Genomic DNA, 18,132 nt, shown 5'->3' with positions numbered 1-18,132 from the left:
TAATTTGACAAATAATTATATATAATTAGTTAGGCTCATTGCCACACCCGGCCGGGCGTTGACGTTGCTTTGGTGTTCGTCGCGGCGCACTTTCACACACTCGGCGGACATCACGCTCGGGCGTGTTCGATGCACTTAGGGGCAAGTGTTGTTGTGGCATAACGACCTTTGCGGACCAGAGGGAGCACCGGCGGTTGGCGTCAACTGTATTACTAAAAAAACACACAATAGTGACCCGGGCACTCCTATGTCACACTTCCCTTGCACGGGGTTGTTAATTAAAAGTGATGTGATCATTAATGTGATTTGAATTTATAATGTACGGGACTCGGGTTGTCTGGTCGATTAAGTCATGGGCGTTGATTCTACCTTTGTTCCGCGGTGCTCGCCTGACTCGGGTGGGCCATGTTTAGGGGCGCGTTTCGTTAGCGGGGCCGGATACTGGCGGTTGCAGGTCGGGCTTTAGGGTGGCCTTCGGTCGGACGATGTCAAAGGCACTGTGGTGGGCGTCCGTAGCACTTGGCACTGGGTGGTTTTTCACTTGGTATGCCCAGTCAGGGTGGCCTGCCGGTGTGGTAGTCAGTAATGAGTTTGTGTGGGTGTGGGAGTGTGATATTGTGTTTACCAATGTTTTGTATAAGTTTGTACGGGTGTTGTGCTGCTTTCTTGAAGAAATTGTCTGCGTATTGTGCTACAATTGAGCGTGGTGGTGGGTTGTCTGCGAGGGCATGGAGCTGTATGTTAGTTACATATTTGTATTTCCCGAGTGTTGATCTGAGTAGTTTATTAAAACATGTGTTTATTTGGTGAAAGCGGATGTCGGGTACATGAGCAAATATTACTGAGGCATAAAGTAAAATAGGGACAATGTACGCCTTAAAGATGTGTTTACGTTCATGGTCTGGTAAAGGCCTTTGGGGGCGGAGAATGGAGGAGAGCGAATTATATGCGCGGTAGGCCCGGGCAATGGCAGACGAGAAGTGCGGTGAGAAGCGCAGTGTGCGATCCAGTGTAACACCGAGGTATTTCACTGAATCGCTCCAGTTGATCACAGCGCTTCCCACAAACAGTGCTGGGGGTAGATGGGGGCATCGTCTGGTAAATAAGATGTCTTCAGTTTTGGAGGGGTTTGGGAGTATGCCCCAGGATGTAAAATAAGATGTAACTGTGCGGATGGCCGAGGTCAGCTTGCTTTGATTTGAACGGGATAGTGATGTGTTACCATCAGCGCGGTATCGTCCGCGTACATGACAATCGTGCATTCGGGGGGCTTAGGAATGTCATGGGTGTAAAGGGAGAATAATAGAGGTGAAAGCGTAGACCCTTGTGGGACTCCTGCCGTAATTATTCTGCTTAATGAGATGGACCCTTCCACTTGGACGCGGAACGTACGGGCTTCTGGGAAAGTGTGAAGGATGAAACGAAGGGCAGGGTTGAATCCCAAATAGGCTAGCTAGGGTGATGGACAGTATCGAATACACGACTCAGGTCTAGCAACACCATGCCGGTATGGGTCATTTGGGTGAAGTTGACTGTGATTTGGTCGGTGACGTGTGTCAGGGCATGTTGCGTTGACAGTTTGCTTCTGAATCCAAAGTGGCGTGCTACTTCCGCCTCCAACCTGGATTGGTAGTCAGCTAACCGCACGAGGCAATATTTAAAATAATAGTTTCAGATGTTATATATTTATATATTTATAAAAATTTTGTTCACGGTGGGGGAATAATATTATTTCGTTTTTATAACACGATTTTATAACAAATACGCATCCCAAATACACCAAACTTATTTATAATAATGTGTTACAATTGACGTCGTCCGACCGAAGGCCACCCTAAAGCCCGACCTGCAACCGCCAGTATTCACCCCCGCTAATGGAACGCGCCCCTAGCCATGGCCCACCCGAGTCAGGCGAGCCACCAGCAACCAAGGTAGAACCCGGCCCCCCCAAAATAAACAGACCGTCATCACAACCAACCACGTTAAAAAACAAACATAGATTATTAATCAGTGTTACGTATTAATTTGAAGTTGGTTAACGGAAGTGCGACGTAGGAGTGCCCAGGCACTCACGTGTGTAACTACGGCAATACGTGTGTGAGTGTTCCCCTGGCGGCCTTCTGCCTGAATTAGTCAATCAGACCTTATGACATAATTATTCAAACCTTGTGTTGCGTCATTACCCCCACCAGAGCAATCCGGCAAGAGACGAACAGTCGCTGGTGTGACGTAGAATTTAAATATAATAATTCTTAAATATAATAACTTCAATTCGTAGAAGGGACGAATGACCTTGATTCAGCTTTTATAATTAATGTAAGAATTTAACATCATTAAATTCTCTTATTAACATATCATATCAGAAACTAACGTAATGAGGTCAACCCTGGCGCGAGGGCCACCGAGCCTCGGCCGGACGCCATGACATGACGTCAGTACAGCGCGACTCGTGGACCGGGGCGGACGCACGTCCCACGGAGAGACATCATCCTTTGTCCACACCGAGTTCACTTCTGGTAAATATAGTCATTCTTAAAACCCCTTTTTAATAATCTTTCTGTGTGTACCCGGTCCAGTTTTTTCGGTCCAGGACCTAATCCGGCCGCATAAATCTAAAACCCCCCCTGCACCACACTTGGTCTGCGGGGTAGGTTCATTATCCGGTACGGGCCGTCTCCCGAGGACAGAACTTTGGTTAAACTCAGTCGCTCCGGCACTGACACTCCCCGTAAGGGAACTTTTGAGTGAATTTAGCTGCGGTCCGCGCTCCACTGCCGTGGACGCGAGCACCGCCTCGATACGCAGATTTACGGGATTGGCCGCCTCCAATCACCCTCACCCCTCGTTGAGCAGCCAGGCTCAGAAACGCCTAGGGACACGATAATACGGAATAATTAGTGACTTTGTAACATTTCTTTGTAAACTTGTGCAACGCACCCTCGTGTAACATTTTCTTTTGTAAACTTGTGCAACGCACCCTCGTGTAACATTTCTTTGTAAACTTGTGCAACGCGTCTCTCCACGTAACATTCATAAACTTGTGTAACGCATCCTCGTGTAACATTTTCTTTGTAAACTTGTGCAACGCGTCTCTCCACGTAACATTCATAAACTTGTGTAACGCATCCTCGTGTAACATTTCTTTTGTAAACCTGTGCCACGTTTATTAAGTGACTTTCAGACTTAGTTGCGTGTAATTGTGTAGTTTTTTGTATCTTGTGACGTCACCTGTTGTACGACGTGGCGTGTAGCCAACAAAGTTACACCAAAGCCACCGTCGACTGAATAAATGACGCACGTCATTTATTACCTCACTTCAGCGTACGCTTCTTTAAACCTGCTATCCCCAACCACCGCCGAGTAGGGAATTCCTTAAATCCACGCAACACCGCCGACGGTCCTAGTGGGCCACGCAGGGCAATCGACCCCACGAACCAACTACCGACTAGCACCAGAGCTAGTCTGGCGCCCACCCGGACTCATTACATTTGCAACAGCCACTCCCGCTAGGAACCGCACCGGGACTCGAGCCCGAGACCCCGGACGACGGCACAATATATTTTAAAACTTTGTGCAAAAGATCCCGGGTGTAATTTGAATTATTATGTGTAACTGTAAAACACCATCGTTCGTTAAAAACGTAATTTAATATTCAACATTACTTTTAAATAACAGTACCGATTGTGCTGAAAATCTATGGACGATCGTTAAATTACATAATAATAATAATTTGTCGTCGTCCCTCCGAAGGTCATAAAGCCCGGCCTCCAGCCCGCCAGTATTAAACCCCGCTAACGGAATGTATCCCTAGTCAATGTCACGTGACTCAAGCGAGCTGTCGACATCGGTGAGTGCTTTCACAGATTACGTCCATATGCCAACACCACCAAACAGTTCTTATGCATAATTAATTACTCACAGTAATTAAGCGATTTCGATGAACGCCAGCTGCATGCACGAAAAAGTGTCCCACTACGTATGTCCCACTACGGATGTGTTCTGTTCGCTCATTGTACGCATGCGTGGCATCTCTCTTCATGCTCATTGTACGCATGCGTGGCATCTCTCTTCCACTTGATTGGAACAACCATCGATTTGACTTTTCAATCATATTTTCGTCGTTTGAATTATTAATATTATGTAATTTAACGATCGTCCACCGATTTTCAGCAAAATCGGTACGGTTATTTAAAAGTAATGTTGAAAATTCAAATACGTTTTGAACCTTAAGAATGGTGTTTTACAGTTACACATAATAATTCAAATTACACCCGGGATCTTTTGCACAATGTTTTAAAAAATATTGTAACACATTATAAATAAGTTTGGTGTATTTGGGATGCATATTTATTGTTATAAAATCGTGTTAATATTATACCCCTACTGTAAACAAAGTTTATATATATATAAATAACATTTAAAACTACAAAACCGTAGTATGGCTGTTGGGCGTGTGGTTAGCATACCTAATTCTTAAACTAAAGGTTGACGCCGTCCCCACTGCCTGTTCTGAAATTATGTTAATTAAAATGATATAAAGGAAATTTTGGTCTCAAGGGCGGGGTTACTGGCCTCGTGGCTGCAGGCAGGGACACATCGACAAAGGACCCCCCAGGCTGTTATGGCCTCCCAGGACACCGTATTAGTGAAATAAACATGTAACTTTGATTGTTTTATTCCGGTAGCACACGTTACGGAACGTTTCACAAGGCACTGGCACGTGACTGGCCGTATCGTCGTCAACCTTCACTACGCCTACATGGCCTCGAATAGCAGCACTGATTACGTCTCACAGTGTTCCGAGGACTACTCCACCGAGGGGTGCAGGCTAACCTGAGCTACGGTGATGACGGTTCGTGGCGCGGCAAGTCTGGTGCATAACACGTGATATTTCGTGATACACGTACTACCTGAATCTGTTACTGTCTATGCGGGTTAACAATTAATACTGACTTATACAAGGACATGATGATGACGACACACACTAATCTGAACATGACAACTAACACTGAATAATTATGAGTACGTCCCGGACTCGAGGTGGGAACGGTCTCCAGACGTCTAATGATCACGTATTGCGAGGCTGGTTCTCGCAGTGGCGTGGGCCACGTTTAAACTGGGAACAGGCGCGACGGGACCCAACGTGGTCTCTCGTTCGCGTCCGTTGCACGTCCCAGGGGTTGAGGCGTTCGTAAGTTCAGTTACGCATTGGGCACAATGCCGCCCTGCGTGGGCAAAGTTCTAATTCTCCGTGAGGAGGTTTTATAGCGTGAGGCGCAGGCGCCTCGGCGGGCTGCCTAAAAACATAGAATTGCGTATTACGCTGAAAAACCCGTGGTCGGGTTGCACACTTTATCTAAGGACTGCACGATATGTCGTACGGCCGGTTAGGGCCGTCCGGGGAGCTGTAGAAAGAGGATTCGGAGATAATTACCTATTGATGCTAAGCGTGGAAACTGGCACGAAAATTGGAGGCTCCCCGTGCATGGAGCTGCTGGCCCTGGCGAGTACTGGATGGCGACTAACGACTCTCCCTGGCAACCGGGCCAGGGAGGGGAGGAAAACCCGCGGGAAAAACAACGGAGCACGGGAAGGCGATGCCGGCCAGTTTTGTGAGCGGAAATATTTGACACAAACATTAATTAATTAAAGACAATTTTTATGCCTATTAAAAGTTTTAGTTTCTGTTTGTTAAACAATTTACATGTACACTGGATACCTGTTGCGCATTGCCACACCCGGCTTAGCGCTTTGAGCATTTAGATGGCCGTGACTGATGTCACGCCGTTCGAGGCGCTGCTCTAAGACACACGCGCGGGCGTGTTCGTCGCACTAGCACTGGCACAGGTGTTGAGGACACATAGCGGCCTGTGCTCTCAAAGGGAGCACCGAGGGCGGCGTCAAGGTTGTCGGTTCGAAACCCGGCAGGTGCGGAATTCTTTTTTGTACTTGTAAAAATAAATATGGCGCACGCAACATTTCAAAAGTAATAAATATATTTGAATTAATAAATGCAAATAATAGTAAATTTATTAATTCAATTGCACATTTCATTTCACTCCTTTGTATCCATACAAAATAGTGATAATTCAATAAAAATGATTCAATTTTATTCATAAAAGTATGCAGAGGTAGATTTTATCATGCAAAAGATTGAAAAATTAAAAAAAATTCTTCCTCAAAGAATGTAATATTTTTAATGCCTAAATGGTTTGGTTGCGAAAACCTATTACGGCTCAGTCTCAGGCCGAATATGATATTTCCTTTTCTTCTGGATCAATCACTTCATCAATGTTTTGTTATGACATTGTCACGTTAAGCTATCGTCCGTAAACCGACTTTACAGACAACCAATTTTTTTTAATTAACAGAACAACCCTTAATAGTGAAAGTGCGTCGTAGGGGTGCAGCGGTTTTCTCTGTGGGAAACCGCAATTAAGAAACGACCGGAACGTCCCTTGCGGCTTTCCGCCAATAATTAACCACAGTATTAATAAACCTAATTCACCTCCCTGTTTTCACCTGCAAATAGCCACTGGAGTAGTCAACAAGTGACAGACAGTCTCCAGCTTGACTATTGATTTTCAAATATTATTAATCTCAATTTTATTATGTATTATTATTGTAGGTCTTCTGTCAACTAATTCAGACAGATGTCATTAAGATACGAGGGTTCTAGAAATAATAATGACTAATTATAATTATAAGTTTGGAATAACGGCACATTAGAAAGTTCGGCGCGTCATGACGCTTCCACTCCCCCCCCCACCCTTCCATGCCGGGACAAAGCAATAGTAAAGTTTTACTCTCGGGCCAGGGCGGACGTGTGATCCTGCGGGGAGACTTCAACTTTTGTACTCCTGATTCTTCATACTGGTAAATATAATAATTCAATAAACCCCTTTTCCTCTCCCCGCGTGCCCCCGTGCCCTTTTCGGGTGCAGGGCTTAACCCGGCCGCTTTAATTTTTGCTCGTCGCGGAACAACGGTTCGCGACGCAGCCACTTTTCGGTCCGGGCCGACTCCCGCGAACAGAAATTAATGTAATTCGTCGAGCATACGGCTCCTGACTGCAACCTTAGAGACTTTGCCCCTTAATATTATCTTCGTGGGCCTGCGACTCACACAGGTGAGCCCGGGCACGAAGTTATTTGCAGTTCATCACGGGAGTGTCCGTTGATCCACTCAAACTCTTCATCGACCCACTAAACAATGCAGGGATCTTGCTTGCAAGTGCCGCAATGTAACACGTAATTAATTATCAGTGCGAGTTTGTGTAGTGCCAACGTATTTTTGTCAAGTGTAATCGTGTAACTTGTGCCCCATCCACACTATGTGAAATGCGGAATTTAAAAACCAGCACCTAAATACCGTTTTATTTATTTCGTAAACGCCTCCTGAACAGTTAGGAAACAGTCCTCTTTACTGTTTAGGGCCAGTGCGTATTAGAAGCAGGGACTCCCTCCCACCATCAACAGCCGTCGATCCTAGTGGAACACGCAAGGGCAAAAACCTACGACCACCTCGGTTAATCCTCGAATTAACCTGGCGCCCGCCGGAGATTTCTTATAGAGCCACTGAAAACCACTAGGACCGCCCCAGGCCTCGATCACGAGACCACGGGTGACGGCAAATTCAAACGGCGAAAATATGATTGAAAAGTCAAATCAATGGTTGTTCCAATCGAGTGGAAGAGAGATGCCACACTTGTGTACAATAAGCATAACAGGACACATCCGTTGTGGGACATCCGTAGTGGGACAATGTGCGTTACAGGACACTTTTTTTGTGCGTGCAGCCGGCGTTTATCGATTTATTATATGTTGTCACGGCAATAAAATCTTTACACATAAATGTATGCTCTTTATTTTGTTACAGATATTATATTATGCTGTATGCTCTATTAGTTTAAACTAAAAAAAAAAAAAAAAAAAAAAAACAGCTGTGCACACTGCATTTTACTTTTATATTATATTTATGTAACGCTAAATGGAATATTTGGATGTTTGGAAATATTTAAACAAAGCACCTCTTAATATTAGTGTAAACTATGGAAATAAAATTTAAAACTGTTAAACATAATTATAAATAATTGAATAATGATTATTTTGTATCTTATATATTTTTAAATTCATTTGATTGGAAGTAAGTTATTTTATAAATGTTATTTTACCTTAAGATATTATAATTTTTTTTACATTATGTAACTGTAAAGTTATGTGAGATTACACAAATATGATAGGTTTTTTGTTTTTATTTTTTTAAATGTTTTTTAAACCGTGTACTGTAGGATAATTGGCTAGTGTTATTATAATGCTGTAGCCTGAAAAAAAAAATATATATATATATATATATATAGCGCACTTCCGCTGCTTTCTGATTGGTTGTTGTTTTTTTAGTGATGCCCGTGTTATCATCTCACCCAGTGCGTGCCAAGACTTTGATCAGCGCTAACTTGGAAAAGTCGTCTGTGGTACTTCGGAGCAGAATGCCGAACATAAAGATCTTCAGCGGCACGTCTCACCCGGACCTGGCACAAAGAATTGTCGACCGCCTCGGCATCGATTTGGGCAAGGTGGTCACAAAAAAATTCAGCAATTTAGAAACATGGTGAGCAAGTTTTGGAATTGTTTATGCGATTTGTAGAACTACCGGATCTGCGATGTTTGAATACGTAAATAATACTTGCCTAGTGGAGTATTTGTTTACCACATTACATAATGATAGCTCTGTCACTGTCGTTAGAATAGGTTTCTTTATGGCAAAGCTGTAGCTGTAATGTTTTGTCAATAATTGCCGGAAGGCATTTGTTTACTATTTTTTGAGCCACTTTTAAACCTGTTCATCGCCATAAGTGGCGCCGCAAAATTATTTACATAATCAGACAGGGAATGATTGGTTATTACAATTCAGATGAAAGTTCCACATGTTTTAAAATGTCCAGTTGAAATAAATTTTTGGCATGAGGTACTAATCATTTACTTTAAATACAGTGCTTGTGTTTTAAAGAAAATTAGGGAAATGTTTTTATGTGACTAACCCGATGTAGTTAATTTGCTACTTTAGACGCCTCGGCATAAAACAATTTGAAATTAGTATTTTTAGGTAACTTAATAAACCGTCCACAGTAACAGTTAAAAAAATATATGAAACTGGATTTTAGTGTCCTTTTAATTTTGCTTATTTTCCTGTAAAGGTCAATTTTCAAGTAAAAACAAATTGAAGTTAAAGGTAATTCTGACATAATAAATATGTATTCATATATACTTCAAAAAAGTTCTTTTTCCTGACATGTTTTGACATCATTCTCCACAAGGGTGTTAGACTGTAAGTAATTTACAGTTTTAACAAATTGATATGTTAGGTTTATAGGTTTATTACAAATACACTGATATGTTGAGAATGGTTTGTTGGTTTGATTTGCTACATTAAAAATAATTAAAATAGTGTGAACATTTTATAAATAGCATTTAAAGGGGAAAATTAGGAACCTATTAATGCTATGTTGTTTTAAACAGTGTTACCTCATACTAATTTTATATTGTTCAATGTTTAAAATTTGCCTTCGTGAAAGCTGAAATCACACATAAGATTTTCAAAGATCATATTATAGTGTCTGTTGAATGTATTATTTCAATTGTAGTCATTTCCTTTGACATAAGTATACAAAGTTAAAGTACCTATATGTTTTTGAGATTAAAAAAAAAGTTTATTATTTCTTCGTATGAGTATGTTCATGTATTAGTTCGTGTAAGGAGCTTTAAAACAGATGTAGGCTTATTTTGGATTCAAATGAATCTGAAAGGGTAAGGTTTAAAATTTTACTGGTCGATATGTAACAACCTTTTGGTATTAGTGTAAAAGAATTTCTCCTGGTAAAATTTTAGACATATAAAAAGTCATAAAACTTTTTTCCCCTTAATTTTATAAATACTTTAGTTAGGGTTTTGCAGTAGGTATGTTTTATATTAATTATCACATTTGAGCAACTAATACTGTGTCTGAATGCTTCTGAAGTACATACTGTAATGTCCCTTTCTCTGGAAGTGATACCAGAATGCTATCTGAACTGCCAGTGAAGGGTACAGGTATGTGAGTAAACTACTGTGTACTTCTAGCATACAAAGAAATAAATATACATTTTCATTTTTAAAAGGGTCTTGTGAGTTACACTTAGAATAATTTTAAAAATAATTTTGAGACTTTCAAAATAATTTTATTTTATGTTTGCTGAGCTTATATTATTAAATAAAATTATATTGTTTATGGAGCAGGCCACAAAACAGTGGGATATAGTTATATATTTGAATGTTTAATATTAGATCAGAAAAATAAAAATTGATATATCAGGCTTTAAACTTATTGTAGAAAAAAAATTGCATTAAGGGTTGGCAAAACCGTTGGTTAAATGCTCAAACTTAAAAATAGCAAAAGTTTTGGTCTCGGAAGGGCAACAGTTTTTTTTATAATTAATTAAATTACAATCTTCTTTTCGTCAAATATTTCCATGTATGCCTATGTTAATCTTGTGTAAGTAAACAAGAGAAAACACGTAAGTATAAATATACTTAAATAACAAGATGACATAAACTCCAAAAATTTAAATATATTTCCGTGACAATTTCAAGGTAATTTTAAAAATAAAATACCAGTAACACAGGCCAACAAGAATTTTTTTTTTTTTGGTGCAGAGGACTTTGGAACTGAGTTTAGCAATATTTCTAATTATGAAATTAATATTTTTACTGGCTCTACTTTTTGAGATAAGCGAAGCTTGAAATGTGTTCTTCTACACAATGGGAACAAATACCTATGGTTCAATACCAATTGTTCTCTCAACGACTATAAAAGAAACATAGAGAACCATAGCTTAGGTCTTCCAGAAGATAAGGTATTGTGAACATCAATGGGTGATTTGTGTGGACTTTAAAATTGTATATTTTCTCCTCTGAGAGCAAAGTGGCCACACCAAATTTCCTTGTTTCTTGTTCCTCTGGGATAGCAGAGACAAAACACAACACTGGGTTAGACTAGAGTGGCCTAAGGTAGCTGGAAAAAAAAGTTATTAATGAACCCTTAGTTAAACAAGAGAAAATCATATTTCCTCCACTGCATATCAAGCTGGGCCTTATGAAGCAGTTTGTAAAGGCTCTTGATAAGAATGGATCATGCTTTGCATTTATAGGGGGAAAAATGCCTCACTTGAGTAAAGAAAAAATTAAAGCAGGAATATTTAACAGCCCAGATAAAAGAAAATTATTTAAGGATCAAGCCTTTGTAACTTACATGAATGAGGTTGCGAGAAAATCCTGGACTTCATTTGTTGCAGTTTCCAGAAATTATCTGGGCCAACGAAAAGCAGAAAACCATGTTGAACTGTAAATTATATTCATAAAAATTTCAAATCCCTTGGGTGCAACATGAGTATTAAAGTGTACTATTTACATAGCCACGTGGACAATTTTCCAGAAAATTTAGGAGACCGCAGTAAGGAGCAAGGTGAAAGATTTCATGAATATAAAATTATGGAGGACCGCTATCAAGGAAGATGGGATACGCACATGATGGCAGATTATTGCTAGAGTTTAGAAAGAGGCTGTTCTAAGATATATTCAAGAAGTTCACGAAAAAGTAGCTTCCAAAGTGTTGAGTGACTACTTGGTTCCATAGATGTCTGGGTACTATCTTAAAATATATATATATATATATATATATATATATATATATATATATATATATATATATATATATATATATATATATAAAATATTTGTGTAATTTAATAATAAGACTTTCATGTTAATTTTTATATTTGATTCATGGATTTATCTTAAAATAATGTAAAACGTACATTTCACTAAAACATATTGTAGAAATTTGAACTCCTAGGCAAAAACTAATCCCATATTCAGGGCACCAAATTCAAATTAAATCGGCTCCAAATACTCGGGCACCAATACTATTGTTCACCTGTGTAATTATCAAGGTATGAATTTGTAAGTTTACGTTTTCCTAAGTGCGATAAAAATTTATCTAATTAATCACTAACATATTTTGTGAAATTTTTATTGAAAATAAAAATTACAAACTGTCACGGAAGGACATTTTTTGTCACGGAAGGAAAAGTCCAACCAAATTTCTCATTACTGTTTCCTGTTCCCTCCTATTTTTTTATCACATGATATTTTCCCTCCATTTTCATTACTGAAAGTTGGAGGTTGAATACTAAGTCTCAGAATATACGTTTAATGAAGCAAATTTGTTAAATGTGTTAAGTTTATTTCACTGTAGTTGAACATTTTAAAAAAATAGAAGACTTTGGCTTTCCAGCTGACCACAGTTACTTTGAAACGTTCCATGGAAAAGGGCCCCATGATGGCATTGGCGGAGAAGTAATGAGAGTGATATTAAGATCTGAGCTTCAAAAAAAAATTGTAGTAAATGGAGCTCAATATTTTATAAATGCTGCTGCCAAATGAGTAAAATCTATTATTATATTGTATGTTCCTGAATCTAAAATACATGATATTGGATGCAAGCCACAGCATCATTGGGGAAGTTTTCTCCTAGTGATTGGACTCCGTAAGTATCACTATGTAGGGCCAGCTGAAAATGACAACAGTCATTGCTGTTATAAATTCAGTAATTTCTGGATGGGAGAGTAATGGTGTATGTTGTGAAATTATTAAGAATGTCAACACTATACTACAGGAAACACAGAAAACTCTCCAGAGATATAGTCACAAGAAAGTATTAGTTTGGAAGTTGAAAGCTGTAAATAAGTCAAGGAAAATTTGTGCTATGCAACATTTTGTTACTTGTGTTTAATTAAAGAATTATTGTCTCCAAGTGATTTTCGAGTAGTGGGGTTGAAGGCAATATACAACAAAGGAATATGATGAAAGTGATATATTTAGTTTCAAGAAGTGATGAGTTGCTTTTACTCCCTGTTCCACCAATGGAAATTCGAATTGGTAGTAATAGGGTTATTTTCAAGTTTAACTCTCCTACTGATGTAAATGAAGCTTAATTTGCTTCTAACCTGTGTTTGTTCATTTTCGTATGTAATATTAACAATTTATTAAGCCCTTGAATTTTTAAACAATAATGAGACAAAATTTTCTTCCATGATGTCCTTCTGTGATGGTACTTGAAGTGTTTTTGTAACTGAAATATATATATATATATATATATATATATATATATATATATATATATATATATATGTAAAAAAACATAAAAATTTGTTTTATGTAAAATGTAAATTATGTACATACCTGGAATATTAAGCATACAGAGCCTTGTCAAATTAGTGTTCTATTCGTAGGTAAAAAATGCAATGACACATTGAATAGAGAACAGCAAGTCTTTTTCCTGTAGATACTTCCGTGATGCTACACTTTTTAATTTTTATAAATTAATTCTACATATATTAAAAAGCAAACCTGCTGTCAAACTATTCCTATCAACTCACATTTTTGCTAAACATTTTCCTAACTAATATTTATTATACTCAGGGAAATTATTATGATTGAATTGTTAACATGCCGTCCTTCCGTGACAAAAAAATACTGCGGCCTGACTCTTATAGTGCACACATGGACACACACACACACAAAAGAGATAGCAAATTGTTTTAAATTAGTTCTTGTGAACCAGTTGAAAGATATGGCATACACTAAAGAAGATAGACAACACTACATACTGCATGTCCTGTATCCTTAATTGTGTCCTAATTTAATATTTGTTTATGACTGGCTTGTGGGAAATTGGTGTAATATGAATGAAAAGATTAATTTTCATTAAGTAAGTGGCTGTTGGGGGGAAATTACCAGAGCAGTGGAATGAGGCAGTGGTGGTGCCTGACTTACAATAGGACCTGTCAGTTCGACATGTGGTGTAGGTGAGAGCCAGTTGGGACTGGGTGAATGAATGCCAGGCTTCTGCAAGAGACAGGTGGTTTCAGGATCGGCTTCTCCTGCAAGACACAGGTGGTTTCAGGATTGGCTTCTCCTGCGAGACACAGGTGGTTTCAGGATCGGCTTCTCCTGCGAGACACAGGTGGTTTCAGGATCGGCTTCTCCTGCAAGACACAGGTGGTTTCAGGATTGGCTTCTCCTGCGAGACACAGGTGGTTTCAGGATCGGCTTCTCCTGCAAGTCTCAGGTGGTTTCAGGACAGGGTTCTCTTGCTAGACACAGATGACTGCAGGACTGGGTTCTCTTGTCATACACAGATGGCTTCTGGGATGGGTTCTACGAGATGCATGTGGCTTAAGGATTGGGTTCTTCGGGGAGACTCAGGTAGCTTCAGGGTCAGGTTGTCCTGCAAGACACAGGTGGCTACAGGACTGGGTTCTTCTGTGCGATACAAGTGGTTCAACAATGGGTTCTCTTGCGAGAAACAGGTGGCTGGTGGCAGCTGGTGGATGCGTGCATGGCAGACTTTGATAAGGTGCCTCATGGGAGGCTATGGGACTGAGGGACAGGAGATTGGATGAGAGGTACAGGAATACGGCTGGGCCTCGTGTTCACTGTCACAATGAATGACTTTGAAGGAATTATTGTTAGTTTGAGGTCAGAGCATACTTCACATTGGTTCGGCAGATGCTGGATTATGCGGTGGCAATGTGTGACCCATACCTGATGACAGAGGTACGTAAGAACAGGTACAATGAATGTTAGCGAGATAGGTAGTGGTAAGTGGTAGATAAGGGCAGTGAGATGGCTAGTGGTAAGTGGTAGTCTAGAGCAGGATAAGTTTAAGGCTGTCCATGATGTTCAGAATATGGGTTGGGGATAGCTGCAGGAGGCTGGTGAAAGCCCAGTTGCAAACTATTCAATCAATAGCTATAGACTAAATATATTGTTTATAACGATATGTATAATTAAGTAAATTTGCTGCATTGTTTTCATTTGCTTGTGGTAATATTTCAAAACATGTCGAGATCTATGAGAAAGCAGTTTTTTGTGTGAAACAAATAAAGTATTTGCAGTCATTCATTGACCTTTCAGCTAACCCTCTGCTTGCTCCAAACACAAGTGAGGTGTGTCCCCACCAACTTGTGTGCGCACATAGCTGATGGCTTGATGTGTTGTGCAGCGTGGAGATCGGGGAGTCAGTACGTGGAGAGGATGTCTACATAGTGCAGAGTGGCAGTGGCGAGGTCAACGACAACTTGATGGAGCTGCTCATCATGATAAATGCGTGCAAGATCGCGTCTGCGTCTCGTGTCACTGCCGTCATTCCCTGCTTCCCCTACGCGCGTCAGGACAAGAAAGACAAGGTATCGGTACGCACACTTTTCTCTCTTTGCCCAGCCATTGCCTAACCTCGTGGTGCGCTCGTACGCACCCGGCCAGTCCACACTTCAGTGATTCACTCCTATTCTACTGGCTGTCTGTGTCCCAACACAGTTGGCTGTTGAAGAGGTTAAAAAAGACAAAAAAATTAAAGTAGAGAATTTTTGGTGTTGTGTAGTCACTCAAAAGCCTTTTATTCAACTACAACTTCTAGAACGTATTTCAGTATTAGTTTGCAGAGCATAATTTTTTTTTCTCTCTTCTAATACACTTCCTATTTTAGTGCTGTCCTTGATTCTAATTCCCCAGTTGCAAGTTTGTCAAGAACTTTGAGAGTTTATAACTTACTAGCTTTATCTTGCAAGGTTTTTGCATGGATTACATGATTAAAGCCCATATGTTCTGTCTTGCGGCTTTGTCCACAGTTGATGACTTTACTGTAATACATCTCTTGGACTATATTTGATGACTTGTGCTTACAAGGGAAGCTATGATATTCAGATCACTGATTTTATTCAAACTTTTTACATTTTTAGTAGTCCATTAGGACAACATAATGTGCAAATAGAAAGGCACACTACTGGGGCGTTGTCAAGAAAATCGCAAGAGAAGTTTTACATGTCAAATATATACAGTTGTGTTATGACCATAGGTGTGGGATGGCGGTGGTCGAGTGGTTAGCATTCAAGCTCTGTAATCGCTGGATCTGTGGATCGAATACTAATGTTTTTTTTAATTAATATATTTTTTTTCAAAACTGGTCATATTCTTTATTATATATTACAATTCAAAGGTAATATAATTAAAAAAACACATGTTTTTGCATGAACTTGTATTGCATTTCCAATTTTTTTGTGTGTTCAGTGTTCACTAATATTATTACAAATATTATATTTATAATTTTCAACAAGTAAAGACTAACATAAACACACAAAGTTTTGCTGAAAATGTATGTCTGTCGTAATTTGTGACATTCCTTACACCTGCGATCGGGTAAGGTACCCGGAACTGCTTTGTATCTGGATGCTTCGACCTGTCGAAACAGATTTGATGTGAAATGACAATTGGAGGGATAAGCTTGAAATCCCAAGTCAAACATTGATAAATAAAGATCTAAGATTAAATAACATTATTCAATAATACAATGAGTTACAATTTGTCGGAAAATAAGGGTAGTGTATAATTAATCATCAGATGTGCTTTTGACATTACAAGTTCCAGGATGATATTTGTCATACAGACACGGAAAACATAAATTAAAAATGATCTGCTACATCGAATGAATGGAGTTTTCCCACATACACAAAGAATCTTCAGAGTTTCTATCAAAAAACAAACTTCGTTGACATTTTGAAAAATATCTCTTTCCTCCGACAATTTGTATGCAAACCATTCGTAATGCAACATTTCCTTGAATATTGATGCTGAGAATTGGCGATGTACAATGGAATGTAATTTAATAGCATAGAAATTTCTTGTTCGTTTTCAATTGAATATGTACAATTTTGAATGTGCTTGATAAAGTTTTTTTAACTTGCATATTGAATTAAACCTCACAGTAAATAAACTCTTGTGATTTTTTTAAAAACACCCTAGTACTATGCTTTACTACTTGAACATTATGTTATCTAATGGACTACTAAAAGTGTGCACAGTTTGAATAAAATCTGTGATCCGAATGTCGTAACTTCCACCTGTTAGTTAAAACTTGTTAATTTTGAGCACTCAATACTTGTGAGCAGGCAACGTAGTTGCCATGGGTAAAGCTTGGAGTGCCTAAATGTATCCCGGCACTTAGAATTTTTTTCCCATTTGAGTTACTTATCAATAGTGAAAATGCAATTTTCATGGAATTCTAGTATTTTAAATTGAAATGCTGAATTATTGGGTAAAAGGGTATAGGTAGGTTTATGTAATTATTATTAATATCCAATATATTACAATCACTTTATTAGCTTCAGAGATAAGATGTTTGCTTGTAAAATCAAACTTACCCCTTTTCACCTACTTAGAGGTGACATTTCACGAATACCAGGGGTTGGGCAAATTTTATGGGTGGCAGGGAATGCTAAAAGAAGCATTTTTTCAAAGACATAAGTCCGGAAGTACAACTTTAAACACCGGTCCAAGTAGTAGATCATGCAAATTTCCACAGGTAGAGAGGATGCGCAATTGCAGCGCAATAACATTTAAATGCTTTGCAGGAAACAGGTGACGTGTCAGGCACAGACAAAGAATAAGCCGTACACAGTTTGGTGGTATGTAACTCCCAGTTTGACAGTTGCTGGTTAAGCCCTACGAAAGTCTTATTTGGTGCAATTCTGTTGTGAAAGCGCCCATGGTAAATGCACGCTGCTGCTGCTGCTGCTGCTGCAATTTTTTTTCGTCTGACCGTATACCATTAACATATGTAAATTCTACTGTGCTATTGCTGTTTGTCAAATCTTTAATCACAGCACTGTTACAGTTAACACTGCGCTAAACACCTAGACCAAACGTGTGAATGAACCACAACCAATAATTTGCTATGCTATACACCAGACTGCTGATTGCTAGTGTGTATGACTAACGCTAAACGTCTGCGTTTGGCTCTACGCCTGCTTTCTATGGAGCGTCAGAACGTCACTGCGCTAGCTCGCATGTTCTCTCAACCAGTGGAGTTGTCTCCTGAAGCCTGCCATATTCAAATTTGTGCGCTACTGTTTGCTTTAACTTTGCAGGGTTGTGTTTCCAGACGTATGTTACTTAACAAAATTTGCTTGTTTTGGCATTCCCTGCCACGCATTAAATACATAACATATAAGTCTGCCCTGCTGACAAGTTTGAGCTT

The 18,132-nt window shown here is 39.4% G+C and overlaps 1 protein-coding gene across 9 annotated transcripts in view; it reads left to right on the top strand.

Moving 5' to 3' along the window:
• Window positions 1-18,132, top strand: part of LOC134539334 (ribose-phosphate pyrophosphokinase 1) — a 108,559-nt gene that overhangs the window by 62,413 nt on the left and 28,014 nt on the right. For 5 of the 9 annotated variants that reach the window (XM_063381319.1, XM_063381326.1, XM_063381281.1 and 2 more), the window contains exons 2-3: window positions 8,400-8,610; window positions 15,103-15,286. In XM_063381319.1, the coding sequence (XP_063237389.1) occupies window positions 8,400-8,610; window positions 15,103-15,286 (395 nt within the window). Of the gene's footprint in view, window positions 1-8,045; window positions 8,146-8,399; window positions 8,611-15,102; window positions 15,293-18,132 lie in introns of those variants that run through there. The other 4 variants (XM_063381308.1, XM_063381289.1, XM_063381271.1 and 1 more) reach the window with 2 other exon arrangements.

This window comes from Bacillus rossius, chromosome 1 (assembly GCF_032445375.1).
Source record: "Bacillus rossius redtenbacheri isolate Brsri chromosome 1, Brsri_v3, whole genome shotgun sequence".
Taxonomy (NCBI): domain Eukaryota; kingdom Metazoa; phylum Arthropoda; class Insecta; order Phasmatodea; family Bacillidae; genus Bacillus; species Bacillus rossius.
The sequence above is the reverse complement of the archived record's forward strand: the minus strand, read 5'-3'. Positions and strand labels throughout refer to the sequence as shown.